Genomic DNA, 22008 nt, shown 5'->3' on the forward strand with positions numbered 1-22008 from the left:
TAGGAGTGTGTGTATAGATGCTGTGGTAGAGGGACAGTACTCACCCCTTCACTGTTCTGGCCAGTCTTAGCCAGCATCTCCTGCAGGGCCCGCACAGAGAGAGACTGCTCCAGCACAAAGTTGCAGATGCATAGGTCTGGAGGGACATACTGGAAGAGACAGGAGGAGGGTAATCAGGGTTAGGGTTGTATGCAGGGGTTCCCAACCTTTTTATAGTCCCGTACCCCTTCAAACATTCAACCTCCAACTGCGTACCCCCTCTAGCACCATGGTCAGCGTACTCTCAAATGTTGTTTTTTTTGCCATCATTGTAAGCCTGACACACACAGACACACTCAGTGGCGGTTCTGGGGTGGGGGCCAGGAGGGGCCAGTGCCCCTGTGACAACAATTTTGGACCCCCTTGTGGCCCCCCTAAATGTGGAGTATGAAATCATTTTTACATGACTAATTTTTGCTATCGTTCTTTTTTTACATCTGTTATGAGACAGTGGCAACGATGATGATTATGAACATGCTATTTTGCCTGCTAATGCCTGCAATGCAGTGAAGAAAACGATGACAACAACAATGTCTAATGTAACTGGCCCCTCTAACAGTACAACTGGCCCCAGATTGGCCCCTCCAGTTGAATTGGTCTAGAACCGCCACTGCACACACTATACAATACATTTATTAAACATAAGAAAGAGTGTGAGTTTTTGTCACGACCCGGCTTGTGGGAAGTGATAAAGAGCTCTTATAGGACCAGGGCACAAATAATAATATAATAATAATCAATAATTTTGCTCTTTATTTAGTCATCTTACATATAAAACCACAGGTTAATGAGAAGGGTGTGCTTGAAAGGATACATATAACTGCAATGTTGGGTTGTATTGGAGAGTCTCAGTCTTAAATCATTTCTCCACACACAGTCTGTGCCTGTATTTAGTTTTCATGCTAGTGAGGGCCGAGAATGCACATAGGTAAGTGATTGCAAAGGGCATCAGTGTGTTAACAGTCTTAACTTGCCAAGGCAGGATACTCTGAGCGCAGCCCAATCCAGAAATCTGGCAGCGGCTTCTGATTAAATGACATTTTCACAGAACCGCTTGTTGCAATTTCGATGAGGCTCTCTTGTTCAGATATCAGTAAGTGGACTGGAGGCAGGGCATGAAAGGGATAACGAATCCAGTTGTTCGTGTCATCTGTGTCGGGGGAAGTACCTGTGTAATTGCCCACCCAACTCACTCAGGTGCTTCGCTATATCACATTTGACATTGTCAGTAAGCTTGAGTTCATTTGCACACTAAACAATCATACAATGATGGAAAGACCTGTGTGTTGTCCAGAAAAGAGCTCCAACTTCTTAAACATAGCCTAAATTTTGTCCTGCACATTGAATATAGTTGATCATAGTCCCTGAAATCCTAGATTCAGATCACTCAGTTGAGAAAAAACATCACCCAGATAGGCCAGTCGTGTGAGAAACTCATCATCACGCAAGCGATCAGACATGTGAAAATTATGGTCAGTAAAGAAAACTTTAAGCTCGTCTCTCAATTTAAAAAAAAAAACATGTCAATATTTTGCCCCTTGATAACCAGCGCACTTCTGTATGTTGTAAAAGCGTTACATGGTCGCTGCCCATATCATTGCAAAGTGCAGAAAATGATATGAGTTCAGGGGCCTTGCTTTAACAAAGTTAACTATTTTCACTGTAGTGTCCAAATGTCTTTCAAGCTGTCAGGCATTCCCTTAGCAGCTTTCCCTTAGCCTCTCGGTGGATGCTGCAGAGTACCCAAGTGGCGTCAAGAGCAACTGCTTGCACACGCATTACCACTCCATTATGTCTCCCTGTCATGGCTGTTGCACCATAAGTACAGATACCAACACATCTTGACCACCAAAGTCCATTTGATGTCACAGCTGTCCAGTACTTAAAGAATTTACTCCCCTGTTGTCCTGGTTTCCAGAAGAGGATGTCTTCCTTAATTGACCCCTCATAAACGTAACGGACATATACCAGGAGCTGTGCCAGGCCTCGTCTGTTGACTCATCCAGCTGCAACATATAAAATTCACTGCCTTGTATGCGAAGGTGTACATTTTTAAAAACATCTCCTGCCATATCACTGATGCGTCATGAAACAGTTTTGTTTGATGAAGGCATTGTCTGTACAGTTTTTTTTGTCCTTTTCCCCCAGCATTGTCCCAGCCATATCTGCGGCAGCAGGAAGAATTAAGTCCTCCACAATAGTATGGGGCTTGTCTGTCATAGCCACTCAGTAGCTCACCATATAAGATGCTTCTAGCCCCTTCTTATTAATGGTATCTGTTGCTTTTATACATGTCTTACTACTCGAAAGTCGTCCAAATTCTCACTCAAAAAACTCCTGTGGCTTATTTTTCTAATTGCCATGTTTTGTTTATAAATGTTTGCGCAAGAGTGAAGGTTTCATCGAGTTGTGAGATAGTACTTTTGCACATATAACACACTGTGGCTGAGGAAAAGCACGACTCCCAATATAAGTGAACTCCAAATCAATGTAGTTCTAATCATATTTGTTTTTGGCAGTGAAACAAGACTACTCAGGTGAGAAAAAAACCTCACCCGAATGTATAACCCCGCTGGAAAATATATATGGACTGTTTGGAAATGTGAAGAGAATTTTTTTTTCAATGTGAATCACATTTTTATTTGGCGTACCCCCGACGGCATTGCACGTACCCCTGTTTGGGAATACCTACAGTAGACAATATGCAATTACAAGTGAGTATTTCAAACTGTGTTGAAAAGGCTAGAATATGAACTGTAAACCCAGAATAAGGCTTCTTATTGGTCGCTGGAGAAGCCCGGTCCTCAGATTGTTTAGTCACAGACTGACTGAGTGTGTTGTTCACTCAGCATATTTGTCCATAACATCCATGACTGATAACCATAACAACCATCAATCACAAACACCAGAGATTGATTGCACTTGAAAACCAATTTGGGATGACTGTTCCACATTCCTTGAGCACTGCAGAGTGAGAGGAAAGCAATAACACAGATGTCGTTGAAAACCTCAAATCAATCTTATTTGATAGGGGAAAAGCTTACAGTCATTTGTCTCTATGCTGCTGCTAAAAACATTATGGAGTCCGCTCAACCCAGGTTGCTCTACGTGATGCAACTTTTCAACTAAAGTGTTCATTTAAAATGAAAGGTAAAGTTTATACATGACTAATTTGACCAAGGGGAGCTTTAGCTACTGATTTTTTAAAAATGTATCCACTGATCAATGGCCAAATTCCAAATGATTACTGCCAGGATTGGGGTCAATTCCATTTAAATTCCAGTCAATTGAGGAAGTACACTGACATTCAAATTCCAATTATCTTCAATGCTTTTCAATTAGGAAAATGTGGAATTGGAATGTGGTTTACTTTCTGAATTGACTGGATGTGACCCCAACCCTGATTACAGCCAGTACCTATAGCAGCGGTGTAGGTGGATCTTGGTCAAACTAGAGCTCACACTCACAGAGAGTATATGAATCTGTGAGACAGAGCACAGTGGGACAGAGAGAGGGACTGCAGCACCCATCCCTTCTCCATACAGGACAGGGCAGCAGTCTGACAGAATGAGGCAGAGAGAGAGATACTTGGTGACCTGTACCGCTACAAGATAAATGAAGCACACCAAAAACACACTGTCCTCCTTTTTAGGTAGCAAGATGTAAAACTTGGCTAAACTAGTTCACCTTGTCAGAGGTAAATCTAACTTGAAATTGGAACATCAGACAACTTATTTCTGCTCTGCTGTGAGCCTACCTGCTTGCTACACTCAGGTAAAACAAAGTCAATATGTGAAAAAAATCTAGAGCTGTATCGATGCAGTTATCTGTTCTCTAGGCATTTTAATTATGCACATTTAAATCATGGTGGAGTATGGATCCAGAGAGCTTGACCACCGGCGGCAGGACAGTGGATTTACGCCAGCAAAACAGAAATGTCATGATTTGTAGTGACTCGTGTAGTAACGCAGGGCTCGGCAACAGGCGAGTGATTATTTTTGCCCCCCCAAAGTGTTTAGTGAATAAATAAATAAATAAATCATCATCATGGTGGTGGGGGGTATGTGATTGTGTATCAATGTAATCAAGGTATGAAATTTTAGTCATTTTCAAATACAAATCTATTTTTGGGTCTAGTTATGGTCAATTTGCAGTGTACAAATTATTATCATTATTTTCCATCCCCCCGGCACGACCATTTGCCCCGACAAATATTGTCCAGTACCGGAAGCCAAGTGTCTCTCTCAGGGCAGCCTCCAGCATCAGCTTCAGAAATGTCAAAGATACTATATGTCAAAATGGCTTAAAGTAATGTCCCCCGACTTCACTTTAATTACCTATTATTATGCAGTCAATTTTGAGACCACAATTTTATAGTAAAAACACACACACACACACACACACACACACACACACACACACACACGATTTACAACGACAGAAGCACAAACACTATAAAAACTTCCATTTGATCAGCACCCAACCCAGAGCCCTCTAAGCAAGCTGTTTTCTAGAAATACCTCTCCTGATCCACTCTTTCTTGGCATGCTGTTGGGGAAACACAATACGGGGTAGCAGGGAGGAATCTGCTCCAACCATACCTCCACACCCTGGTTTCCCCAGGTGAATAACAGGCGACCTCTGACAGCAGAGTGGAGCGGTCTGGTAATGAGAAGGATGTTGGGGCTCTGGGGGCGTAGGCCTGTGTGTCCTCAATCAGAGAGGGCATATCATGAAGACAGCTTTACAGCAGCTTGTCTACACACTGCTCTCTTGTTTATGGTCCATGCTGTGGGAGGGGAGCAACTGGACTGGGCTTCCCATCTTCTCTGGGGAGGAAGTCTAAAGGGTTACACACCTCTTTCACTTTGATTGCCCCAAAGAGATGACCTATCAATATACCTCCTTCGTGTTCACTATAATGCATGGGTGGGAAAACTTTTTGGCTCGAGGGCCACATCGGGATTTCGAAATTCAACAGAGGGCCGCACAGATTTTTTGGGGACTGACTTGAGGGCCAGAAATTGGGCAGTTATTTGAAAATAGAGACCTTCAGGACTGGCCTGGAGTTTTTTATTACTCACACCTCCCTTGGGCCGGATTGAATAGGCCATAGTTTGCCCACCCCGGGCATAATGGCAGAGCACATCCTGTGCATTAGAGTAGTTGGCTGAATCATCATCTCATCTAAATGTTGATTGACCATCTCATTTATTAAACATTGACTTTACAGTACAGACGTGTATTGTTGATTTAGAGATGGGGGGCTTCAGCTCTCTGGTGGTCCTACCATGGGATAGCTAACAGGGAAGAGCAGCTAGCCATAAATCACAATCAACTGCTTATTCATTGGCTGATTGATGTCACAGTTTAAAGTGTCAAATAGCAGTTGAAACAATAACAAAGTTAACTCCCTGCTACTGTTTTGGTAAAAAGCAGAGAGATGGGGCCAGCTTGCTCATAACTTGTAGATAGTTGTTGACACATCAACTAGGATTAGGGGGCATGGCAAATTGTGACTTGTTTTGGTTAACAGTGGCTGTATCGGAGGGGGAGTGGTTTCACCTCTGCTAAGCAATCAGTATTAGTGTTAGTACTTCAGTCTCCCCTGGTTTCTCCACGGCAGCTGTAAACGGTGGTTGTGTCAGTGGCTCCATACCATGCTCTCACTTCAGTATCTTACCTAGTTATTTTCTGATGATCTAATTTCTGTTCTTTAGTAGCCTTGGCAACTATGTGTGTTTTCTATACCTGTTGGTGTTTCTCCCTGTAGGCTTTACAGACACTCCCCACCGCTTGGCTGCAACTCTTCTAATTTAGTGTACCCTATGTGCACAACCCATGTGGAATTCTGGGTCTCTGGCAGTGTTTGGAACTGACGATCTGCAGTCAAGAATGCAGAGTTCATCTCAGCCTATGTTGCCTTTCAGTCCCTTGACTTTTTTTTTGGCCCTGATGAAGACATGGATCACCCCAGAGAACACTGCTACTCCAGCTGATCTCTCTTCATCTGACTACTTTTTCTCTCATAGTCCAAGAGCATCTGGTAGTTGCGGTGGTGACACAAGGCTACTAACTTCTCTTAACTGGAGATGTTCTACCTCTCTCATGCTGTCACTGGTCCACTCAAGCTTAACATTGTTTTCATCTATCGCCCAGCAGGTGCCTTGACACCTTTGCTAATTTCACAACGATGGTTCACCGCTCTTCGTACTTGGCAACTTCAACCTCCCGACGTCTGCCCTCGATTCATGTCTTTCCAACTCCCTCTTTCCACTCCTTGCCTCTTTTGACCTCATCTTTATTAGAGGCTGTTTGCCTACTAATCTCACAACAATCCTCCAAGTCTCTGATCACTACTTTGTTTCCTTTTCGGTCTCCTTTTCCTCCAACCCTAGTCACTCAGCCCCTACCCAGATAGTCATGTGACGGTACAATCTTCGCTCTCTCTCCCACTACTCTCTACTCTTCTTTCATATCATCTCTCTCTTCTGTTAAATGCTTCTCCCTCCTGTCTTCTGATTCTGCGGCCCTACTCTCCTCCCTTTTCCGCATCCTATGACTCGCACTGTCCCCTTTCAATGAGTGACTCATTGCGAGCTTACAGAACAGGGCTGCAGGCATCTAAGCGAAAATGGAGGAAAAATACATTTCCGCAAGACCCATCATCCTTTCACTCCTTCTCTACCTTCTCTTCTGTATCTGCTGTAAAAGCCACTTCCTATTACTCTAAATTTCAAACTTCTACCTCTAACCCTAGGAAACTCTTTTCATCCTTCTTCTTCCTTAATCCTCAACCCCTCCCTCCTCCCTCTCTGCTGACGACTTTGTCAACCACGTTGAAAAGAAGGTTGACGACATACACTCACACAGAACTACCCAACGCCTTGAGCTCTTTCTCCCCTTTCTCTCCAGATGAAATCCTGCGACTAGTGAGGTCTGGCCGCCAGAAAACCTGCCCACTCGACCCCATCCCCTCCTCTAGACCATCTCTGGAGACCTTTCACATTCCTCACTTCCCTCATCAACTCATCCCTGACCACAGGCGGTGTCCCCTCTGACCTCAAAATGGCCTGAGAAACCTCCTCAAGAAACCAACACCGACTCACCTGACATCAAAAACTATCTTTATTTTATTTTTTTTACACTTGAGAGTGCGGTCTCTGACCAACTTGCCTGCTATTTCTCTCAGAACGATCTTCTTGACCCTTACCAGTCAGGCTTCAAGTTGGGTCACTCAACCGAGACTGGCCGCTACTGTGTCATGAAGGCTCTCCACCAAAGCTGACTTTCTCTCCTCTGTTCTCATTCTTCCAGATCTATCCATGCTGCAGATCTGTGTCTTCAGCATGGTGTCCCCCAGCGATCGTTTCTCTCTATACACCAAGTTACTCGGCTCTGTCATATCCTTACATGGTCTCCTATCATTGCTATACGAATGAAACTCAACTGCTTAACTACTCTGCATGCCTCGCAGATATCTCAGCTAGGATATCGGCCCACCACCTCAAACCTCGACAAGACGGAGCTGCTCTTCCTGCCCGCATAAAGATCTCATCAGGGTTGACAGGGTTGACTCCATTGTCTCCCTCCCAGAGTGCAAAGAATCTTAGTGTGACCCTGGAGAATACCCTGTTGTTCTAGACTAACATCAAAGCAGTGACTCGCTCCTCCAGGTTCATGCTCTACAACATCCGTAGAGTACGACCCTACCTCACACGCAGGCCCTAATCCAGGCACTTGTCCTCTCCCGCCTGGACTACTGCAACTTGCTGTTGGCTGGGCTCCCCGCTTGTGCCATCCATGCAACTTATCCAGAATGTGGTGGTCCCCTGGTTTCCAATCTTCCCAAGTTCTCCCATGTCACCCCGCTCCTCCGCACACTCCACTGGCATCCAGTCGAGGCTCGCATCCACTACAAGACCACGGTGCTTGCCTATGAAACTGCAAGAGAAATTGCCCCTCCTACCTTCAGCCTATGCTCAAACCCTCAACGTTAGCACTCCTTTCTGCCACCTCTGGTCCCTTGACCCTCCCAGCCCAGTCCAAGATGTTCTCTGTCCTGGCACTCCAATGGTGGAACCAGCTTCCCCCTGAAGTCCTGGCACCCCAATGGTGGAACCAGCTTCCCCCTGAAGTCCTGGCACCCCAATGGTGGAACCAGATACCCCCGGAAGTCCTGGCACCCCAATGGTGGAACCAGCTACCCCCGGAAGTCCTGGCACCCCAATGGTGGAACCAGCTACCCCCGGAAGTCCTGGCACCCCAATGGTGGAACCAGCTTCCCCCTGAAGTCCTGGCACCCCAATGGTGGAACCAGCTACCCCCGGAAGTTCTGGCACCCCAATGGTGGAACCAGCTTCCCCCTGAAGTCCCTTCCCATCTTCCGAAAGCACCTGAAACCCTACCTCTTCTATTCACAACTCACCTTCCACAAAAAAAACAATTCAGGACCCACACTTGCACTTGAACCCCCCCCCCCCCCGCTCTCCTTTCTAGCTCTGACTTTACATTTACTTTGTTTACACACATTGGAGTAAAACAAGCTGACAGTTGAACTAAGCTCGTGAGGCATTTATAAGTTATATTCTTCAAGAATCAAATGGGTCCATATCATTAACTAATTAATCTAAAATAATGTAGCAACTGCTGATTGTCCCTTTAAACATGCACCACTTGAATCAACATTATTTGTGCCTTGTGTCTGTGTCCCTACGCCACACAAGTCGATTTGTTTCATCACTAGGGAGGGGGGCATCCAAGTCAATCTGATCATTCTGATCTTGGGTTGTGGTTGTAGTGGTAGTTGCATCATTTCCCCCCCTTCCTCGTCTCTTATCCCTGGGGGATGATGGTGTTTCATACAAACTGTAACACCAGGCAATGAAGACAAAGTGGCAGACAGTGAGATCATCCATCACACCTGTCTAGTGTAATTACCATCCATTCTTGGATGGAAGCATCCGGACCTTCCCAACTGCCTCTCCATCAATCCCTAGGTGAGTGCTGTGGGGTAAGGGTAAAGAGGGAGAACACTGTAGCTGTGCAGCGCATACATAAATCACCATCACCCCAAAACGCTCTCTCTCTCTTACGTTCTGTGTCTGACTTTCCAGCCTCACTGAAATTAATCAGAGACCCTGTTAAATGTTTATGATTAAAATAACAATCCATGAGGAAATATCCAATTAGCCTGTACTGTCAACAGGCTCTACTATGGGAGAACAATCAAGCCATGTTACAGTAAAAGAGGGATGGGACTGGGGAAGTGCTGATGAGGGAGACAACCACTGGCTTCACTGTGTAATATTGCCACTTGGATATCTGCAGCGCTGCAAAGTTGCTTCTTTGATGTGCCATGCAGCAATGCTTTCATAGACCTATACAGCAGTGTTCTTTTTCCAAGTACAGTTGAAGTCGGAAGTTTACATACACCTTAGCCAAATACATTTAAACTCAGTTTCTCACAATTCCTGACATTTAATCCTAGTAAACATTCCCTGTCTTAGGTCAGTTCGGATCACGACTTTATTTTAAGAATGTGAAATGTTAGAATAATAGTAGAGAATTATTTATTTCAGCTTTTATTTCTTTCATCACATTCCCAGTGGGTCAGACGTTTACATACTTTCAAATAGTATTTGGTAGCATTGCCTTTAAATTGTTTAACTTCGGTCAAACATTTCGGGTAGCCTTCCACAAGCTTCCCACAATAAGTTGGATGAATTTTGGTCCATTTCTGCTGACAGAGCTGGTGTAACTGAGTCAGGTTTATAGGCCTCCTTGCTCGCACACGCTTTTCAGTTCTGCCTGCACATTTTCCATAGGTTTGAGGTCAGGGCTTTGTGATGGCCACTCCAATACCTTGACTTTGTTGTCCTTAAGCCATTTTGCCACAACTTTGGAAGTATGCTTGGGGTCATTGTCCATTTGGAAGATCCATTTGTGACCAAGCTTTAACTTCCTGACTGATGTCTTGAGATGTTGCTTCAATATAGCCACATAATTTTCCTTCCTCAGGATGCCATCTATGTTGTGAAGTGCACCAGTCCCTCCTGCAGCAAAGTACCCCCACAACATGATGCTGCCACCCCCACAACATGATGCTGCCAACCCCGTGCTTCACGGTTGGGATGGTGTTCTTCGACTTGCAAGCCTCCCCTTTTATCCTCCAAACATAATGATGGTCATTATGGCCAAACACTTCTATTTTTGTTTCATCAGACCAGAGGACATTTCTCCAAAAGTACGATCTTTGTCCCCGTGTGCAGTTGCAAACCGTAGTCTGGCTTTTGTATGACGGTTTTGGAGCAGTGGCTTCTCCTTGCTGAGCGGCCTTTCAGGTTATGTCAATATAGGACTCGTTTTTCTGTGGATATAGATACGTTTGTACCTGTTTCCTCCAGCATCTTTACAAGGTCCTCTGCTGTTGTTCTGGGATTGATTTACACTTTTCACACCAAAGTACGGTCATCTCTAGGAGACAGAACGGGTCTCCTTCCTGAGCGGTATGATGTCTGCATGGTCCCATGGTGTTTGTACAGATGAACGTGTTACATTCAGGCATTTGTAAATTGCTCCCAAGGATGAACCAGACTTGTGGAGGTCTACAATATTTTTTTCTGAGGTCTTGGCTGATTTCTTTTGATTTTCCCATGATGTCAGTCAAAGAGGCACTGAGTTTGAAGGTAGGCCTTGAAATACATCCACAGGCACACCTACAATTGTCCCAAATGATGTCAATTAGCCTACCAGAAGTTTCTAAAGCCATGAATTGTCCAAGCCATTTAAAGGCACAGTCACCTTACTGTATGTAAACTTCTGACCCACTGGAGTTGTGATTATAAGTGAAATATGAAAGTCATTTTCTTAATTTCACTTCACCAATTTGGACTATTTTGTGTATGTCTATTACTTAAAATCCAAATAAAAAATACATTTAAATACAGGTTGTAATGCAACAAAATAGGAAAAACGCCAAGGGGGATGAATACTTTTGCAAGGCACTGTACCTAGATCCTTTGATGTGAAAAATGTGGATTTTGTTTAAAACAAATGAAGCTTCACTCAATTCATCATTCTATAACTTGCAGGAATTTTGCACTTAGTGGCACAAACCACACTGACAAAGTACCAGGCTGCATTACAGCTTTGAGCAATTATAGCAAACAACCACCGTTTGTTTATAAACTAGTCAAGCAAAACAGCATGGTGTAACTTCTCCAAATTGAGCATTATCATTAAACTGGAGGCCTGCTGCGAAGTACAATCAGGAAAAAAATTCTACACGTAGAATCTAGACTGACAATTATACCAATAGTTATACCAATAATTTATCACAGGCATTTTGCTGATATCGTTCATTACAATAATGGGCCTATACTAGAGAAATGTAAAGTTTGAAATGAAATAAGTTTGCTAATATGGGTTTGTTAATGGGACAATTGATGGCTTCAACCATGAAACTAGTAGTAGTGGTTGCTTAAATTATTACAAAAAAACAATGGTTTATCGTTTATCACATCAATTCAGGCAATGTATTGCTATATGGATTTTTGTCCATATCAGCCAGCTTTATGATGTGGTACAGTAAGCTGTTTCCATGTTTCTCTCAGTCTGTCCCAGGTTTATGAGTCGTCACTGGTTACGTGTGTAGACCCTGGTAACGTAAAGACCCTGGTAACGTAAAGACCCTGGTAACGTAAAGACCCTGGTAACGTAAAGACCCTGGTAACGTAAAGACCCTGGTAACGTAAAGACCCTGGTAACGTAAAGACCCTGGTAACGTAAAGACCCTGGTAACGTAAAGACCCTGGTAATGTAAAGACCCGGGTAACGTAAAGACCCGGGTAATGTAAAGACCCTGGTTACGTGTACAACCTGGTTACGTGTACAACCTGGTTACGTGTACAACCTGGTTACGTGTACAACCTGGTTACGTGTAGCTGGACTTGAATCATTTTAAACTCCGTGAATATGTGCTTCCCATGCAGCTTTGCTGAGCCCTGGGATTCTCTCATCCCACTCAATGGACACTATGGAGAACACCCGAGAAGACCCCTCAAATACACCCTGTTTCAGAAGCGTATTATCTACACTCAACTGTATGAGAATCAGCCACTCTGGTGATGATACCACATTCAAAATGTTTGTTTCCGGTAGGAAATCCTGGATTATATCTTGGAGCGAGAGCCACTCTGAAATGCTGTCTAATTTTCTTTGCATAAGCTTTCAGTTTAAGAGAAACAAACAAGGAATAATGTCACCTATTCCTCTTCACAGTATGTAGTCTCTCTGTGCCTACCTTTGCCTCTGACGTGGGTTCAAGGTAGCACAGTCGATTGCCGAGCCCCTCTGCTGTCAGGCAGAACTTGCGATTCTCCTTGTGGATGCAGGCGACACACTGGAGCACCACTTCATCATCCTGTCAAGACAACATTTTCAGAGTGAAAGGAGGAGGGAGAGGAAAACCACCACTACCCTCAACAGGAGCCCACCAACCACCTTTTAACACGGGGAGATTCTTCACTTCTCTTTGAATCTAGTGTGTAGTTATGACCTTTATGGAAACGGGAGATTCAACTCCCCAGACACTGGACAGGTAGATAGGGAAGGTCATGCACATTGTACTTAATTGTGGAACATTACAGTTCATGTCCTACTGGTTGAAGATTCAGGCTCCACCATATATTCTCAATTACCCAATATTCCAGCAGCAAAATAGGTACCTTAAAATATCAGGGAAATCATTTTTTCCCACCTTTATTTCACCTTCAACTTTAGCATGATAAACTGGTGAGGTAAGATTTCTAGTCTATTGCTTCTCAATGAGGTCATGGTGACACACCATGCAGAGCAGGAGAACAGGATGACACAAATGCTGAAGAAAAGGACTACCTACCCTCAGGACTTAAAATGGATGACTGACATATGTTCTCCTATGTAGGCTCTCTGTTTCTGGCTGTTCATTGGGAAGTCTTCTGCCAATGTGATCAAACAGAAAGTATCCGTCCGGGATTCCTTTAAGTCTGCCGAACATCCTTTGGGCTATTTACACTGTTTATATAGCACCAATGAGGCTGAAGTAATTGATTGGAGAGTTCAGGTTTAAAAGGAAATAATGATCTAGCTAAATGTCGAAATGTATGCTAAGGAGCATCATCAAGCATCTAGCTGTGTATTGCTTTGGGCTGGATTTGCTCATGAGACAAGAGACTGATCCGTGTAATTTGCAAATAAATTCATAAAAAATCCTACAATGTGATTTTCTGGATTTTTTTCCCTCATTTTGTCTGTCATAATTTAAGTGTACCTATGATGAAAATTACAGGCCTCTCTCATCTTTTTAAGTGGGAGAACTTGCACAATTGGTGGCTGACTAAATACCTTTTTGCCCCACTGTAGCATGCATTTTACTGAGTAAATAGATCATTTGGTTTTATACATAGACCGATTTGGAGTCAGTACAGGTACTAATAACAGCTAATAATGTATTTTCACCAGATTCACCACATTCTAGTCATCAATATAGTTATTACAGCTATATGCAGGAAAACTGAAAAATATCCACTATATCTAGTATAGCAATATCAATATTTTCTTGTTGGAAAACTATTTTTGGTTATTTCGGACTGTGTATTATAATTGTATGAATGTTATACAACATAATCAATATCAGCATATAAACATCCCTCTGCATTTGGTTAATGAACATCTCTGTTAGAGAATTACTGAGCAGTTTATGAATGATTAACAGGACGATTATTCACGCCTGTTTTAAACTAGTTCTATACACATAAAATGGGAATCGCTCGAGAAATAAATGACAATGTTAAAAGGATGCGAGTCATTAAAGCTGTAAACAAGTTCCATTTGTACTACAGTAATACTGCAGCGACCCTAACCACATCACTGTCATTATGCTAAATTATACAGCTTACTGACAGAGCCCGTAATCTGAAAATAAATATAATCAAATTCCCTCGTTCTGAAAATGTTGTGATTACATTTACAAGACTCGCCGGCAGCGTAAACGGTGAAATTGATATTATTCTATCCCCAGCGTAACAGGCAGGCAGAATGGCTGATGTTGTTGCTAACTGTGCTGCCGTAGTAGCACTCCAGAGCCGAGCGGTGCAGCAGCATTCAGCCCTGTGTCGCTGTGTGTCTGAACATCAGTGTAAAAGGCAATGTGACAGGCCCCGAGGTCTTAAAAAACACTTCAGACATGTTTTCAAGTTGTCTATGTTCACATTGTAAAAGCTGCCAGTGAGGAAATTATCAATCCATGCACGTTATGGCACTACTGCCTACAATACCTTTTCCTATGCACTCTTTCCCCTTTCATGATATGTTTAAGCCTTGAGGACAATAATTATAGCAGAAAATATTGGTTTTGGACATATAATGGCCAATTCAACTACAGCATACAAAATAGTACAGCAGATGCTGAGGTAACCTTTACCTGACCCAGTCTGGTCATGGCTGACATCAACACCATCATCCCAGACACCCAGGACCCACTCAAATTCCCATACCACCCCAACAGATGACACAATCTCTATTGCACTCCACACTGCCCTTTTCCACCTGGACGAAAGGAACACCTACTTCAGGATACTGTTCATTGACTACAGCTCACCGTTCAACACCATAGTGCCCTCGAAGCTCATCAATAAACTAAGGACACAAAGTAAACACCTCCCTCTGCAACTGGATCCTGTACTTCCTGATGGGCTGGCCCCAGGTGGTGAGGTTACGCAACAACACATCCTCCATGCTGATCCTCAACACGGGGGCCGCTCAGGGGTGCGTGCTTAATCCCCTCCTGTACTCCCTGTTTGTTCACCCACGATTGCGTGGCTGTGCACGTCTTCAACACCATCATTAAGTTTGCCGACGACACAGCGCTGTTACTGTAGGCCTGATTACCGACGACGAGACGGCATATAGGGAGGATGTCAGTGACCTGGCAGTGTGGTGCCAGGACCACAACCTCTCCTTCAACGTCAGTAAGACAAAGGAGCTGATCGTGGACTACAGGAAACGGAGGGCCGACAACATCCCTATTCCCATCGACAGGGTTGTAGTGGAGCGGGTTGAGAGCTTCAATTTCCTCTGTGTCCACATGATTATGGACCTATCATGGTCCAAACACACCAACATAGACGTGAAGAGGGTACGACAATGACTCTTCGCCAATCAGGAAGCTGAAAAGATTTAGCATGGGCCCTCAAATCCTCAAAAAGTTCTGCAACTTCACCATTGGAAGAATTTTGACTGGCTGCATCACCGCTTGGTATGGAAACTGCTTGGCATCTGACAACAAAGCGCTACACAGGGTAGTGCGTACAGCCAAGTACATCACTGAGGCCGAGCTTCCTGCCATCCAGGACTTCTATACCAGGCGGTGTCAAAGGAAGGCCCTAAAAATTGTCAAAGACTCCAGCCACCAAAGTCATAGACTGTTCTCTCTGCTAACGCAGGCAAGCGGTATAAGAGCACCAAGTCTGATCAAAAGGCTCCTGAACAGCTTCTACCCCCAAGCCATAAGACTGCTGAACAGTTAATCAAATGGCTACCCGGATTTGTATCGACCCTTTAAAAAAAAAATGTTTTGCACTGCGCACTATGCGCACTTACTGGAATCTACCCACACACTCACACATACTACACTGACACTCCAATACACTCACACATACTACACTGACACTCCAACACACACACACACACACACACACACACACACACACACACACACACACACACACACACACACACACACACACACACACACACACACACACACTTTTAACCCTACCTTCATGTACATTACCTCAATCACATCAACACTCCTGCACATTGACTCTGTACCGGTACTCCTTGTACTGAACAAAAATCTAAATGCAACAATTTCCAATATTTTAGAGTTACAGTTCATATAAGGAAATCAGTTAATTGAAAAAAAAATCATTAGGAGGTTATAGGCCCACCCACTTGGGATCCAGGATCACCCACTGGAGAGCCAGGCCCAGCCAATCAGTTTTACCCACATAAGGGCTTTATCACAGACCAAAGAGTATTTCTGTTTCATCAGCTGTCCAGGTGGCTGGTCTCAGACAATCCCGTAGGTGAAGAAGCCAGATGTAGAGGTCCTGGGCTGGCGTGGTTACACATGGTCTGCGGTTGTGAGGCCTGTTGGACATACTTGCCAAATTTGCTAAAATGTCTCCTGGCTTATGGTAGTGAAATTAACATTAAATTCTCTGGCAACAGCTCTGGTGGACATTCCTGCAGTCAGCATGCAGATTGCATAATCCCTCAAAATTTGAGACCTCTGTGGCATTGTGTTGTGTGACAAAAAAGCACATTTTAGACTGGCCTTTTGTTGTCCCCAGCACAAGGTGGCGTGGCAGGTAGCCTTGTGGTTAGAGCATTAACTGATAGGGACAGTAACTGATAGGTTAATTGATCAAATCCCTGAGCTGCCTAGTTAAAAATCTGTCATTCTGCCCCTGAACAAGGTAGTAAACCCACTGTTCCCTAGTAAGCCGTCATTGTAAATAAGAATTTATTCTTAACTGACTTGACTTAGTTAAATAAAGGTTAAATAAATGCAAAAGGCGCACCTGTGTAATGATCATACTATTTAAATCAGCTTCTTGATATGCCACTGTCAGGTGGATGGATTATATTGGCGAAGGAGAAATGCTCATTAACAGAGATGTAAACAAATTTGTGCACAAAATTTGTGAGAAATACCCTTTTTGTGCGTACGGAACATTTCTGGGATATTTTATGTCAGCTTCACATGTTGCCTTTATATTTTTGTTCAGTATATAGCCTTATTCTTATTATATTACTATTTCATCTATTTTTGTGTGCACATTTTCTTACTTTTCAACTCTGGGAAAGGGCTCGTAAGTAAGCATTTCATGGTCAAGTCTACACCTGTTGTATTCAATGCATGTGACAAATAACATTAGATTTGATATGCTGCTGCAACTCACTATACCCCTGCACTATGGTGTGAATTACTGCCAGGCACTTGGCCAGTGGCCACCATTGTATATGCAATCACTCTCCAGTCTCCACACTGAGGCCGGGGGGAGCTGTGATTTGGGCCATACGAGGCCACCATTGTATATGCAATCACTCTCCAGTCTCCACACTGAGGCCGGGGGGAGCTGTGATTTGGGCCATACGAGGCCACCATTGTATATGCAATCACTCTCCAGTCTCCACACTGAGGCCGGGGGGAGCTGTGATTTGGGCCATATGAGGCCACCATTGATTTGTGTCATACTGTATTTTGCCGTCAGGCGGCCCTCGTCAATCAGAGCGGTTACCGCTCCACTCCTATCACAGCGCTGGCTGGCCCTGGCTCTTTCTTGTCCTCGTGTCTGGCACCCCCACACCACTCTCTGTCTACCTCGTCTCTCAACCCTGTCTCAGAGCAGAATTATGCATCACACGTGCTAGGTAAGGCCCACACACTCACTGACCTCCCATCTCACCTGACCAACACAGGGTGTGAGGTAGCTGCCTACAATGGCTGGGAGGGAGAGAGTCAGCTTGTGACGATTCAATTTACACTGACTGATCTGACTTGCATATACGCAGTACAATGTCACCTGCATTTTTGATAAGGTCATTCCTAAATAGAGCGGACACGTGCTCATCGAACATCTCATATTCCCTCTATGACAGCCTCCACTCTTCTGAGAAGGCTTTCCATTAGATGACGCACCATTGCTGTGGGGACTTGCTTCCATTCAGCCACAAGATAATTAGTGAGGTCAGGCACTGATGTTGGGCGATGAGCCCTGGCTCGCAGTCGGCGTTACAATTCTTCACAAAAGTGTTTGATGGGGTTGAGGTCAGGGCACTGTGCAGGCCAGTCAAGGTCTTACACACCGATCTCAAACTGCCATTTCTGTATGGGCCTCTTGTGCCCCGGGGCAATGTCATGCTGAAACAGGAAAGGGCCTTCCCCAAAGTTGGAAACACAGAATCATCTAGAATGTCATTGTATGCTGTAGCGTTATAATTTCCCTTCACTGGAACTAAGGCGCCTAGCCCGAACCATGAAAAACTGCCCCAGACCATTACTCCTCGTACACCAAACTTTAGAGTTGGCACTATGCATTGGGGAAGGCAGTGTTCTCCTGGCATCCTCCAAACCCATACTCGACCGTTGGAATGCCAGATGGTGAAGAGTGATTAATCACTACAGAGAATGCGTTTCCACTGCTCCAGAGTCCAATGGTGGCAAGCTTTACACCACTCCAGCCAATGCTTGGTATTGCTCATGGTGATCCTAGGCTTGTGTGCAGCTGCTTGAACTGACTTGTTGGAAAGGTGGCATCCTATGACGGTGCCACGTTGAAAGTCACAGCTCTTCAGTAAAGACATTCTACTGTCAATGTTTGTCTATGGATTGCATGGCTGTGTACTCGATTTTATACACCTGTCAGTGTGTCAGTGTGTCAGTGTGTCGTTGTGATCGCTGTTGAAAAGTTCATCTGAACTTCTCTTTGCATCCCTGGAGTCTTTCGTGGTTAGAATGGATACTTCAGAGTAGAGGTTGACTGATTCAGATTTTTCAACGCCGATACCGATTATTGGAGGACCAAAAAAAATGCCAATACCGATTAATTGGCCGATTTTTATTTAATTATTTGTAATAATGACAATTACAACAATACTGAATGAACACTTGTTTTAACTTCAGTAAAATCAATGTAGCCTCAAATAAATAATTAAACATGTTCAATTTGGTTTAAATAATGCAAAAACAAAGTGTTGGAGAAGAAAGTAAAAGTGCAATATGTGCCATGTAAAAACGCTAACGTTTAAGTTCCTTGCTCAGAACATGAGAACATATGAAAGCGAGTGGTTCCTTTCAACATTAGACTTCAATATTCCAAGGTAAGAAGATTTAGGTTGTAGTTATTATAGGAATTATAGGACTATTTCTCTCTATACAATCTTTATTTCATATACCTTGGACTATTGGATGTTCTTATAGGCACATTAGCATTGCCAGTGTAACAGTATAGCTTCCGTCCCTCTCCTCGCTCCTACCTGGGCTCGAACCAGGAACACATCAACAACAGCCACCCTCGAAGCAGCATTACCCATGCAGAGCAAGGGGAACAACTACTCTAAGTCTCAGAGCGAGTGATGTTTGAAACGCGATTAGCGCACACTCCACTAACTAGCTAGCCATTTCACATCGGTTACACCAGCCTAATCTCAGGAGTTGATAGGCTTGAAGTCATAAACAGCGCAGTGCTTGAAGAATTGCAAAGAGCTGCTGGCAAAACGCACAAAACTGCTGTTTGAATGAATGCTTACGAGCCTGCTGGGGCCTACCATCGCTCAGTCAGACTGCGCTATCAAATCATAGACTTAATTATAACATAATAACACACAGAATTACGAGCCTTTGGTCATTAATAGGGTCGAATCCGGAAACTATCATCATCTCGAAAACAAGACGTTTATTATTTCAGTGAAATACGGAACCGTTCCGTATTTTATCTAACGGATGGCATCCATAAGTCTAAATATTCCTGTTACATTGCACAACCTTCAATGTTATGTCATAATTACGTAAACTTCTGGCAAATTAGTTCAGAATGAGCCAGGCAGCCCAAACTGTTGTATATACCCTGACTCTGGTGCAATGAACGCAAAAGAAGTGACACCATTTTTCCTAGTTAAAACAAATTCATGTTAGCAGGCAATGTTAACTAAATATGCAGGTTTAAAAAGATATACTTGTGTATTGATTTTAAGAAAGGCATTTAAGAAAGGCAACGACAGTCCTTTTTCGCGAATGCCACCACATCGAGTATATGCAACGCAGGACACGCTAGATAAACTAGTAATATCATCAACCATGTGTAGTTAACTAGTGATTATGATTGATTGATTGTTTTTTATAAGATCAGTTTAATGCTAGCTAGCAACTTACCTTGGCTTCTTGCTGCATTCGCATAACAGGCAGTCTCCTCGTGGAGTGCAATGTAATCAGGTGGTTAGAGCGTTGGACTAGTTAACTGTAAGGTTGCAAGATTGAATCCCCAAACTGACAAGGTAAAAATCTGTCGTTCTGCCCCTGAACAAGGCAGTTAACCCACCGTTCCTAGGTTGTCATTGTAAATAAGAATTGGTTCTTAACTGACTTTCCTAGTTAAATAAAGGTGTTTAAAAAATACATTTAAAAAAACGGCCAAATCGGTGTCCAAAAATACCGATTTCCGATTGTTATGAAAACTTGGAAACAGGATGCATCTGAGCTCAATTTCGAGTCTCATAGCAAAAGGTCTAAATACTTATGCAAATATGGTATGTTTTTTTAATACATTTGCTAAAATGTCTAAAAACCTGCTTTCGCTTTGTCATTATGGGGTATTGTGTGTAGATTGAGGACGGTTTTACTTAATACATTTTAGATTAAGGATGTAACGTAACAAAATGTGGAAAAAGTCAAAGGGTCTGATTACTTTCTGAAGGCACTGTATATAGTGTATCTGTACCATCATGAATGTTATCTGATTATATGAATAGCTTTAGAGGACGCGCTGTCCTTGTCACTGACCTGACTCTCACTCTCTGAATCAGGCCTTTTGGATTTCACGTCCCCCTGAGTGATTCTTGAAGGAACTGAGTGCATCTTGACACGTTAAATGTGGTCACATCCCTAGTAAAGCAGTTTGACATTGAGCAGAACTAAAATCCTGCTGCTACTACTACTGTACATGAATGATGGCTCAGCTCATTTCCCTTATTTGCTATAGTCACTGTAGCCCTATGTACTGAAATTACTTAATATTTCTGTACAGTAACAGTGAAGCACATCCCAAATCTCCCTGAACATGCTGCAGACTAAATCACTTTGTACCCGTTCTGTGAATACTGACACTGCACAGTCAAGACTGAGGTGACAGACTGAGGCTTGATGTGATAAACTGGTGACAAGTTTCTTAATCACCTCCTCCATGATCAAATCACAGGTACTTTCACTTCGCCAGATGTCATTTTCTCACATTGTCTTTGTACCTAGAAGCCTAGCTAGCACACAAGGCTACAGCAGAGGGCTGAGGGAACAAGGTGTTATGGACCAGGTGGATTTTACCATGCCTCAATCACAGCAGAATTAGAGGAAATCAGGTTCTACCATCAAACTCACTGTTTAAAACTTTATTTTATTAAATATCCTCCTGAGAGGTACTTCACTACTGAACTAGTGCACTGTTATGACTAGCCAATATATTCACTACCATAGTCTCGTCCAATGCTGGTAGAATGACAGTCAGAGGAAACTATTCCATTTGAATATGCAAAGTATCAGGGGGAACTGTTCAGAGATTCAACAGAAATTTTCCCGAGAGGCAACAGAGATGTGAGCGTTTGATTTGTAGTTTGAAAAGAGGTCAGTACTTCAGAGGGTAACACCTCACCACACTGACTAGGGTTGTAACAGGAACTCTGCAGGCTCTGCGGTGAGGAATACTTAGACAATATACTGTATAGAGGTCGACCGATTAATCGATGCGGTGCCTGTTAATTTCTCATTGAATCAAAGCCTGACAAATGGGTGATGATTTAACAAGCGCATTTGCGAAAAAAGCACTGTCGTTGCACCAATGTACCGAACCATAAACATCAATGCCTTTCTTTAAAATCAATACACAAGTTGTCACGGCTGGCTGAAGGACTGGACCAAGGTGCAGCATGGTAAGCTTTAAAAATGACGCTGACAAAACAAAGAACAAAACCGTGAAGCTTTGGGCTATGTGCCCTGAACAAAGTCAAAATGAACCTCCCACAAAACAGGTGGGGGAAAAGGGTACCTAAGTATGGTTCTCAATCAGAGACAACGATAGACAGCTGTCCCTGATTGAGAACCATAACAGGCCAAGACATAGAAATACAAAACATAGAAAAAATGACATAGAA

The 22008-nt window shown here is 43.5% G+C and overlaps 1 protein-coding gene across 1 annotated transcript in view; it reads right to left on the reverse strand.

Annotated features, from left to right (window-relative positions):
• The window catches only part of LOC135525907 (ryanodine receptor 3-like), a 174757-nt gene that overhangs the window by 119251 nt on the left and 33498 nt on the right, over window positions 1–22008 (reverse strand). The window contains 2 exon segments of the mRNA XM_064953874.1: window positions 45–149; window positions 12344–12463. Coding sequence (XP_064809946.1) covers window positions 45–149; window positions 12344–12463 — 225 coding nt within the window.

This window comes from Oncorhynchus masou, chromosome 32, assembly GCF_036934945.1.
Source record: "Oncorhynchus masou masou isolate Uvic2021 chromosome 32, UVic_Omas_1.1, whole genome shotgun sequence".
NCBI lineage: Eukaryota > Metazoa > Chordata > Actinopteri > Salmoniformes > Salmonidae > Oncorhynchus > Oncorhynchus masou.